This window comes from Elephantulus edwardii, unplaced genomic scaffold, assembly GCF_000299155.1.
Source record: "Elephantulus edwardii isolate Elephantulus edwardi_28Jun2011 unplaced genomic scaffold, EleEdw1.0 scaffold00544, whole genome shotgun sequence".
In the NCBI taxonomy this organism is placed as follows: domain Eukaryota; kingdom Metazoa; phylum Chordata; class Mammalia; order Macroscelidea; family Macroscelididae; genus Elephantulus; species Elephantulus edwardii.
The window spans coordinates 272,077-283,615 of NW_006400294.1; the positions used below are offsets into that span (position 1 = coordinate 272,077).

Here is an 11,539-nt window from a genome sequence, read left to right on the forward strand (position 1 = left end):
GGTAATTCAAGGTTTGCCCACTGCATAGGCTCAGCTTTTCTCATGGTGATCTCAATCTTTGTGGCAGTCATCGTTACATAGCTTCGCTTCACATCAATCACCTGCAAGAGGATGAAAGATTTTTTATTACTCTTAAATGAAAATAATCAGCTTATCTTTACTAACAGCCCAACTCCAACCTTCTAAGCCAACTTTATACTAAAATTTGACCTGTTGGAATACATTTTTTGTCCCTATTTAGCACTTCTTTGGCTTACGGAAGCATTATCTTTTGTTCTACAAATGATCAATTCAAAACATAAGTTCTGACTATTACAGGATACTTACGCCCCATAATTTCACATTTTGATGAAATTCTTTCTCTCCTTCAAATACAATGAGCACATTTAACTGAAAGACATAAAAAGTCAATAAAATTCAAACAGAAACTTTACAGAATGCTGGTTAGAAAAATCAATGGATTTAGAAAATCAATTATGCAGGGGAAATCATAGGGTTGCACAATTTGGTGGATGGATGGAGGGGGTGAAGGAAATAGGAAGACCTGGGGGGTACCTAAAAAGAAAGGTAATGGTGGGCATATACTTTAATGGTGATTAACTTTCTAAAACACAATGTATGGGAATGGTTGTGTGAAACACAATGTATAATTTTGTATGCAAACCAATATAAAAGAAAAATCAGTTGAAAAAAATAATGACATAATTACTAATCAAAGCTAAAGTTTATGTTTTAGATATGAAGTCAGGTTATTAATGGAAAACATAAAACTTCAATGGTTGAAAAAAATCAATTATGCTATAATAAGAATGTAAATAATTATCCAAATTTTTTCCCACTGAAATCATGAACACTGGCATGAAATTTCTCACTAGGAACTAATTATTACTCCATTTCTTGCTAGTCTATGCTACTCATCTATGGCTTTTTCACTTAAAATAGTCTGCTGTTGTTAGATGCCATTCTCACAATCTCTTGACACACTTGAGCCCACTGCTGTAGTCACTGTGTCAATCTACCTGTCTGAGGGTCTTTCTTTCTTTAATCATCCCTCCACCTTCCAAGCATGATGTCCCACTCCTACCTAACAACATGACCAAAGTATGAGAGACAAAACTTCCTTATTTTTGCCACGAACAAGCACTATGGCTGCAAGAATAATGGAAATTATTTTTCAAGTGAGAATCTTAATAACTTCCCTTCAAATCAGAACACTAGTGCAACATTTTATAAGAATATAAGAAATAAAATATAGGACTTATCACTCACTCAAAGGTATTTTAATGTACTTACCAACGTACTGTTTGCTTCTACTCGACTAAGTTCTGGAAGTGAATTTTTAGCATATATTGAAATGGTGACTTCACCCCCAGTCTGATGCCAGTCATGTCTACATGGAACAACTTTCCCCCCCTGTGTTAAAAAAGAAAGTTTACAAATTTACAAAATGCCAGAAAACTCTTTTAACAGAGAAAAATTTATCCATAGCAGAAAAAAAAAAAAGCCACACAGAACTGAGTACTTACTTAACAATTTAGGACAAGCAACTTCTAAAGTTCCCACAAAAAAATATTTAAATAATCTATCATAATACAGATAATCTAGATTATCTTCAGTCTTATGAATTTATCATCAAGAACATTCTTCTTGATCTTTCTGTTGTAGGGCCACAGAATCAATAGACATTAAAAAAAAACTATAAAAAAAAATCAAGTAAATTTTATCTAAATGGCCTATCATCCAATAGATTTATTCCTAAAAACATTCTATAAAAACAGAAATAGAAAGATGTGCTTAGATGGCACAATATCAAACAATATCTTAATCACAGATCTTCAATATATTTTCTCTAAATCAGAATTTCGGAAAATATGACTGACCATTTGTAACAATCAGCCATTACTATTGAATATTTTTTTTTTCTCATAGATGTAATCTTTGGATTACTATTAGAGAACTAATTTCATACCAATGGTATGTTGCTATAACAGTAATTTTTTTTTAAAGAGACAATAATAACTTCAGTCATTGAGACAGATGACTAAGGAAACAGAGACACTTATTATAAGGACTTAATAAGATTTTGGTAACATTAACCTAACTCAATTTATATTGTATTTATCATTCACATTTTTGCCCTCAGCTAGTGGATTAGACACTAGTATTTACATGTACAATTGAAAAAAGTTCATCAAGGGTTAACATTCTGAAAACTGTTAAACAGAGCAACTTTATATTCTTCAAATTAATATTGCTCTTGGATCTCTGAGGAAAAAAACACAGGCAGACTTCTTTTGCTATACGACATTTCTGTAACTTTTTTGGTAGGTGAATTATAATTTGGGGTACAGTTTTAATATTCAATCTCATAGACAAAATAATCAACAAAAACCCCTAAACCTTATCAAAATGTGTTATTTAAAAATATCAACAACCAAGAGAAGAAAACAATAGATGAATGGGACCTTCTAAGAATCAAATCCCTATGCACATCCAAAAACTTCTCCAGCAGGGTAAAAAGGGAAGCCAAAGACTGGGAAAAAAGTATTTGGTAATGACATGTCATATAAGGGATTTATATCTCGAATTTATAAAATACTTGAGCACCAAAACAAGATAAACAATCCAATTGAAAAATGGGCACAGGATATGAACAGACACGTCACCAAAGAAGATATTCAAATGGACAACAAACACATGAAGAAATGCTCAAAATCCCTAGCTCTAAGAGAGATGCACATCAAAACAACTATGAGATATCATCTCAACCCAGTAAGAATAGCAAAATTTAACAACAGCAAGCAACAAATGCTGGCGAGGTTGTGGAGAGACTGGAACCCTTATTCACTGTTGGTGGAAGTGTAAAATGGTGCAACCACTGTGGATGGTGGTGTGGCACTTTCTCAGAAAAATGCAAACACAAATACCATTTGACCCAGCAATTCCACTACTTGGAATATACTCCAAAGAAACGATAATCGCCACCCAAGCAGATATATGCACACCCATGTTTATCGTGGCTTTGTTCACAATAGCAAGGAGTTGGAAACAACCTAAGTGCCCATCAACAAATGAATGGATAGAGAAGCTATGCTATATTCACACAATGGAATACTACGCTGCATTGAAAAACAAGGAACTCATGAAATATTACTCAAAATAAGTGACTCTGGAGGACATTATGCTGAGTGATGTTATCTTAGTCACAAAAGGACAAATACTGCATAGTGTCAGTAGTGTAAAACAGGACTGACATCAGGGTTGGGGGAGACTGAGAAAGATGGGATAAATAATGTATACTGCATTGAAACAGATGAGGGAGAAAACTGTTTAATAAAAGGGATATGTGATTAGGTATTATTGTCATGACAGGAGTCTAGAACAACGGGATTGTAAAACAATGAAAGAATTTTTCTTTTACTTTTCAAAGGGGGGGGCAGGGAAGGTGCAACAATGAATGAATGGAAATCCAAATTCTCTGTAAATTTTCATTAAAATTAAAAATAATAAAAAATAACAAAAATCAAATGCAGAAAATGCCTCTAAAAATTCAGTTATTTTCTAAGTTAACAAAAGAAAACAAACCACTGAGTATATTTAGATACTGAACAGATTCACTATATTGAGTTTATCAGTGAAAATATAGCACAAAAGGCTAACATACTATAAAATACATTAACAATATCTAATAGACAAACATTTATTTAGCAGTAAAATTGCTTGCCTTTTAAACAATTTAATGGACTTTTTAGGAATTATTTGCACAGCCCCAAGTCTTTTTAAAAAGCTGTCCGGGGAGTATGAACTGATGCTTTCTTTTTTTCTCTTGATAAATTTCCCTGTAGCAAGCAGAAGCATTCAAAAGAATTCCAACGAAACAAGTCTGCAATCCTCCTCTTTGACCACTAGGTGGAGTGTTTGTGCATCTGTAAATGGTTGAATGAAGTTTAAGTGGCCAAAAAAGAATCAGATGTCTATGATTTAAATACCATCTAAAAAATAGAAGTGATTTAAAACAAAAAAGGAAAAGTGGGTACACGCGATGCAGTTAATAAAACAGTTAATAGAACAGACATAGATGCTTCAATTTTGGCAGGCCTTAAAACCAATATGCTTGCACCAATATAAGCAAGACTATTTGGTTATAAAGACAAAATAGAACTATTTTCAGTTGTAGGCATATCACAACTTTACTGTTTGAGAAAAGAAAGGATTATTATTTTTTTAATCTAAAAAAAGAGAATAATCTCAAATGTTTTCAAAAAGGACTCCAATTAGTATAATCAGGTGTGTTATTTTGGTAAGGCTACTTACGGCATCCTTTTTAGTCCACATGTGTTTCCCTGTTGTACATCCCTCTTGGGCTAAAAATGTATTAAAATCAGAAGTTTTTCTTCTACAACAGCTCCAGTACTTCATCCTTTAAATCGTTAATAGAAAAATAGTTCAGAAATAATTACTCACAATTAATTAACCCAGAAGTCTTAAGTGTGATCTAAAAACTTAAGTGTGCAAGTTTGGCATATTTGTGTCTAACCTTACAGTTCTGATGGCCTGGGGGTAAGAAGTTGTGCTGCCAACCCAAAAGTAGGTGCTTTAAGTTCACCAGTGGCTCCACAGAGAGATGGGCAATTTCTTCCATGCAATGTACAACTTATGAATATCTGCTAGAGGATCAACTACTGATCAGTTCCTGCTCAACACCACACAATAACATAATCCTACTAGTAAGTTAAAATTGCATACATTTCACTGATGATTAATTTTAAGACCAAAATGTCATTTATTATGATAATTCTCTAGTACCAAAGTAAATACACTAATAACTTTCACAAAATTCTAAACTGATTTCATAGCCTAGGTTCATTATGAAGCTAAACAAGTGTTATGCAATCTTTGATGCTTAGTCAAAGTGGATGAAATCTATTAATTACTTGGTAAAAAAAAGTCCAAAGAAGAAAAAAAAATGACAAAATATAGTTTGTGTCCTGGGAATATGGAAGCAGAGTGAAGATGTGTGGGGTTTTTTTTTTTAAGCTTTATTATGCTTTGGAGCAACTTATAGTTCTTACACTATAACTCAATTGCTGTGGGTTCTGCCTTCTGAATTATCTCCTTGAGCAAATACTGCCTTTGTGATCTTATATGGTTGACGTTCTGAGTACCTCTGTGGTGTCATTTCTCCTATTGTTGGATAAAAGCTGAGGTTAGTCCCAGGCTTAAAGGCTGACTGAAGACCATTCTCTTGGGGTTCTGCCAGACCAGAAAGCCTGACTATATTTAGAATGTTAGTTCTGTTCCACATTTTTCTCCTACTGGGTCTAAGACTTTTTAATATTAAAACCTTGTTAGAGTGGACAGCAGTAGGAGGTGGGCACCATTCAGTTCTTTCAGTCTTAAGGTAGTGGAGGTTCAGGAGTCCTTTGTACTAATTGTTTATGTATGTCATCATTTTTCTTTGCTCCAGAAAAGGAAAGAGTTAACAGTTGCCCTTATATGGCTGCTGAGAAATTTTTAAAATCCAAGTTACAGCTCATTAAAATAAGATATACAACATTTGTCTTTATGGACTAAGTTATGCTAATTGACCATGATAATTCACGCTGACAATGACCCTGCCGCACCAAACAAAAACCAAAAACTCATTCCATAAGGGTTAAGATCAGGATTTTGAACATCAGGATTATGATTAAAAAGTTATGAAACTTTGCTGACTCGCCCATCAACAAACGAATGGACAGAGAAGCTCTGGTATATTCACACAATGGAATACTATGCAGTATTGAAAAACAAGAACTCATGAAATAATACGCAAAATGGATGACCCTAGAGGATTATGCTGAGTGCTATATCTCAGTCACAAAAGGAAAAATATTGCATAGTGCCATTGTAAAATGGACTGAAATCAGGGTTGAGAGAAGACAGAAAAGGAGGGGAGGAATGAAGTATATTGCATTGAAACAGGTGAGGGACAGAACTGTTTAAAAGGGACATAAGAATGGGTATTCTTGTCATTACAGAAGTCCCGAGTGAAGGCTGCATAGTGGAGTGGAGTGGGGGGTTGGGGGGTTACGTAAGAAAGAGTTTTTCTTTTTATGTTCAAGAAGAGTGGACTGGGGGATGGGAGTGGGTAGGGAGAAAGTGCAACAATGAATGACTGGAAACCCTAAGTCACTGTAAACTTTCATTAAAATTAATTAAAAAAGGGAAAAAAAGTTATGTAACTTTGCTGCCTCTTGGCTCAACTATGTTACGAAATGTTTTTAGCACATACACACATGCATATAAAATATCAACAATGTCCAAGATTTTAATGCACCACTATGTCTGTATCAAGAAAGCAAAGATTCTCACTACTAGGCCTATTGGCAGCATCATGATAGGTGGTGAAGGGATTGAGACTTTCAACAGCTTTAGTTTGCTTGGTTCCACAATCAACAATCATGGTACCAGCAGCCAGGAAATAAAAAAGTCAAATTGCACTGTGAAAGCCTGCTGTGAGAGATATCTCCAAAGTACTAAAGAGCAACAACATCAGTCTGGAGAATAAGGTGCACCGGATCCAGGCTATAGTCTTTGCAATTATTTGCAATGAATCAGAAAGCTGGACTAGGGATGATATAAGAATTGATGCCTCTGACCTGTGGTGCTGGAGATTACTGAATATACCATGGACTACTGTAACAGAAAGGTTCATCCTAGAAAGGGTGAGATCAGGCTGCTCGTTGGAGGCAAGGATTCCGAAGCTGTGTGTGACATACTCTGGACATGCTGCAAGGAGGGACCAGTTCTGGAAGAGGGATGTCATGCTTGGGAGGGTGGAGGGGCAGCGCTAGGGAGGAAAACCTTTGATGAGATGGATTCATTCAGTCACTGGGGTAATGGGGGTAGGTATGTCAGAGACAGTAAAACTGGCACATGATAGAGCAGGGTTGAGGGCTGTTGTACATAGGGTCGCTCTAAATAACAGGTGACTCAAGGCACATAACAGCAACAATGTCTCCATAAATTATAGCACAATATAGAAGTGTAAAGGCTGCACAAAGGATGGGTCTTCTTGAATTTCACAAAGTGGTGTTAGTGTCATAGGGCCAAAACCTTCCAAATTCTCAACTATTTGTAAGCTAACCTTCTGAAAAATATAAAATATCCAAAATCAAAAAACTATTCAGCTTAACTATATAAAGAACATACCATTGAAATATATGCATAGGAGAAAAAGATACTGGTTTGCTTCCATTTTCTCATGTGTTAAGACAAGTCATTTTAACATTATTCTAAAGAGCAAACAGCAATACATAAAATACTACTGCATAAAAATAATGTTGAAAACATACTTTCTAAACTCTATCATGAAAACCCCCTGACTGCTATAACCCTCCTTTGAGTTTCTGAGGCTATACAGCACATGGAAGGAGATCCCCATCTTTTTCTTGTTGAGGCAGCCATTGGTGGATTTGAACTGCTGGAGAGAAAGACTTTTGAGTTAGTATCATCTTTCCCTACAGCCTACTCCACCAGAGTTTTGATGACATGCTTACCCTTCATGGAAAATAGGTACTCCAGAATGATATATACAGGTTTCTTCTAGACTGTCTAGACCCTGGTATGTCTAAAAAAGACAAAAAGAAAGGAGTACTTTTAGCCAAACAGCTCAGAATTATATCATACATGCATCTGTATTATATCTTAAGATTAAGGCAATGGGGGAGAAGGGATAATTATTTATGACACTCATAAAGCTACCCTGTAGGTCATTTTTCAACCTACTGAAAATTTTCAACATGGTTAAACTTCAGGTCTCGGATAAGACAGTAAGATGTACTAAGATTTTTCAACCTTTTTTGGGTATGAGATTCTATCCAAGAATATTCAGATATTTTGATTTACAGAATGTTATTTAAAATTAGGGATCATAACCGTCAATGGAAATATAATTACAGTATGATTATGTGTATCATACACTCTGTGTGGGCCTTTACAAGCAATAAAATCTAGTAAACACTTCTGATTTTAGAGTGATGATGTATTTCCATACCCAACAAAGAATAAAATGTCAGGATCTGTTTGAAAGACTCAGGCTTCACTGCTATCTGGAGGTGAAGTTTCTAATGAATGAATCTTTCCATGGATGAATTTACAAAAAGTTTTCCTAATAATACATATAAGCAACAATGTATTTTGATATTTTTTGCACTTAATCTTTATATACATTAAGTTCTGCATGCTTACATGTCATAAATCCAAAATACTAGGTGTGTGAAAGTCCTTACATAGAATAGTTTGCATTCAATGCTAACCTAAAGGTCTGGGTACTGAAGCGACCCAGGCAGACTGAGAAAGCAAACGTCTGATAATCTCTTCTGTTAAGATCACAGTCATGACAATTTTACTCTGCAACCCTTGGGGTTGCAATGGGTGGGAATTTACTACGTTGGCTGTTATCTCCAACAAACATGTTGTTGTTGTTGTTGCGTGCCGTCGAGTCGTTTGCAACTCATAGCGACCCTATGTATAACAGCCCTAAACCCTGATCTATCCTGTGCCAATCGCACTGCCTCTGACACACCCAACCCGATTACCCCAGTCACTGAATCAATCCACCTCATTGAGGGTCTTCCCCTCCTGCGCTGTCCCTCTACCCTACCAAGCATGATGTCCCTCTCCAAGGACCTGTCTCTCCTTACAACATGTCCAAAGTATGTCAGACGAAGCCCCAGAATCCTTGCCTCCAAGGAGTAGCCTGGTTTAACCCTCTTGAGGGTGAATCTGTTTTCTTGACAGTCCAGGGTACATTCAATACTCTTCTCCAGCACCACAGCTCAAAGGCATCATCAATCTCTTCCCTAATCATTGTCCAACTCTCTGATGCATAACAAGTGATTGCAAAGACCATGGCCTGTATCAGGCACACCTTAGTCTCCAGAGAGACACCGTTGTTCTTGAGTACTTTAGAGAGGTCCCTAACAGCAAAGTCTTCTACAAATACACAAAATGTATCATGCTAGATCCTGAACTCATTACTGTTGTCCTTTAAACCTTATATTCCTATATGATGGCTCCAAAAGTTAGCTTATTTGGTGACGGATTCTTCAAAGCAACATCCTGTTATGTCCTCTTTGGTCATCCACACTGCATCTATCAAATCTCAATTATTTGACTTGAAAAAAGCTGTCTAATTTGCAACTTTCTGCATAATCATTTGCGGAATTCAGAAAATATATTAGTGGATTCTGAATCACTTTCTCTTCCATCAGCTTCTGTTCTCTAACATCTAAATAAAACAATTATAAATAATCTTGTCTAAAGTAAAATATCATCATCTAATTTGCTTTGCTATATATGTATTACACACCTTACACAATAAGCAGTTATAGATGGTTGTTTCTAAATGTGAGTCTGGAACATAATATGGAAGAAACGAATCATGGCCCTGGAGGAAATAGATTTCTTCTTAAATAAGACACAAAAAGAACTAGTCTTAAAGGAAATTATAAAAATTTTAAATTTCAATAAAATTAGGTATCTCTGCCAAAAGTCAATATTAAGACAGGCAAAATTTATAAAGAATTTCAATAACTCAAGAAAAAGAATATACAAAAGTCAAAATACAAACTTTTTGAATTCCAATAAATCAAAAAGGAAAAGGTAAACTAACTGATTTTGGAGATTTCACCAAAAAGGATATCCAAAAAACTAAAGAAACCTAAATAGATAAATTCTACTTTATTATTAGCAAAGTTCAAATTAAAATCACAATGAATACACCACATTCTCATCAGAACAGCTAAAATTTAGAAGATCAGTATTATAATATTACCAAGCTGTAATTAGTTCTCATATAAAGTACTTGCTGCCATGAAAACTAGTGTATATATTTTTGAAATGTGCAATTTCCACCCTGGCAAAATGACTGCCTCTGAAAACCTGCTGGAGGGTCAGCTATGGGTCAGTTCTGACTCTATCATACACAACAACAATAATTCAAAGTAAATGTTAAAACAGAATATATACATACTGTGATCACATATTTTCATTCTACTAATATTATCTGTAGATATGTTATACGCAATCTAGTTGACTAAAACTTTTAGCGACCCTATAAACATTATCTATGAGCCCTGACCTATCCTGAACCAATCTTGCTGACTCCAAAAGAGCTGTTCCTATTACCCTAGTCACTGTGTCAATCTATCTCATCAGGATTCTTCCTCTACTGCACTAATCCTCTATCCTGTCAAGCATGATGTCCTCCAAAGACTGGTCCTTCCTGGCAATATGCCCAAAGTATGTAAGATGGAGCTTCAAAATCTTTGCCTTCAAGGACCAACCTGATTTCACCCTCTCCAGGACAGACCTGCTTATTCTTTTGATATTCAGGAGGCTGGACTTTATGAGGAATGTGAGAAGTTATGTTCAATACTCTTCTCTAGCACCACAGTTCAAAGACATCAATTCGACTTCTGCCATCCTAAGTCACTGCCCAGATCTCAGATGCACAGTAAGTGGCAGTTAGAAGGCCACGGTCTACAAGAGGCACACTTTAGTCTCTAAACTGACATCGTTGCTCTTCAGCACTCTGATGAGGTTCCTGTCAGCACTTTCCCTATGCAACGCTTCTTGTGATTTTCTGACTGATGATGCCAAGAGTGTTGATTGTGGATCTGAGAAGAAAGAAATTGTTTACAATCTCAGTCTCTTCTTCATCTATTATGATTCTGTCAATTGACCCGATGGTGAGAATCTTTGTTTTCTTGATGTTTAGCTTCAATCCATATTGAAGACTGCAGTCCTCAAACTTGTGCAGAAACGCTTCAGGTCTTCCTCAGTTTTGGCAAGCATAATGAAAACTGTTGAGGAGTCTTTTTCCAATCCTGATGCCACATGCATCCTCATAAAGTCCAGCTTCCTGGACTATCTGTTCCACTTATAGATTGAAAAGATTTCATCTCCTTGTCAAAAAGCAGTTGACCATAGGTAGATGGGTTGATTTCCAGATTTTCAATTCTATTCTATTGATCTGTATGTCTGTCATTGCAATAGTACCACACTGTCTTGACCACCACGGCAGAGTAGTAGAATTTGAAATCAGGGAGTGAGATGCCTCCTACCTTGTTTCTCTTTTAAGGAGTGCTTTGCTTATTCGGTGCTTTTTTCCACTTCAAATGAAATTGGAGACTGCCTTTTCCATCTCGTTGAAAAATGGGACTGGTATTTATATTGGGATTGCATTAAAAGTGTAAATTGCCTTTGATAGTTTGCCATTTTCACAATATTGGTGTTGGCAAAACTGGAAATCTATCTGCAGAAAACTCAAGCAAGATCCACACCTCACACCTTACACAAAAACCAACTCAAGGTGGATCATTGACCTAGGACTAAAACCAAGGACTGCAAAATTGATTAAAGAAAATCCTGGAAGAACTAGAAGTCCTAACCCACAAAATCAACAGTCTTCCAAGCATCCTGAAAAACCTACAACCAGGAGAGGATAAAATAGATGAATGGGACCTTCTAAGAATCAAATCCCTATGCACAT

The 11,539-nt window shown here is 35.9% G+C and overlaps 1 protein-coding gene across 1 annotated transcript in view; it reads right to left on the minus strand.

Moving 5' to 3' along the window:
• Positions 1-5: 5 nt before the first annotated feature.
• Positions 6-11,539, minus strand: part of LOC102875804 (cysteine and histidine-rich domain-containing protein 1-like) — a gene marked incomplete at its 3' end in the record, with an annotated part of 33,444 nt that continues 21,910 nt past the window's right edge. The window contains exons 7-11 of the mRNA XM_006903224.1: positions 7,542-7,612; positions 4,315-4,420; positions 1,294-1,413; positions 328-390; positions 6-101 (exon numbers count right to left, since the gene is read on the minus strand). Of these exons, the coding sequence (XP_006903286.1) occupies positions 6-101; positions 328-390; positions 1,294-1,413; positions 4,315-4,420; positions 7,542-7,612 (456 nt within the window). The remainder of the gene's footprint in view (positions 102-327; positions 391-1,293; positions 1,414-4,314; positions 4,421-7,541; positions 7,613-11,539) is intronic.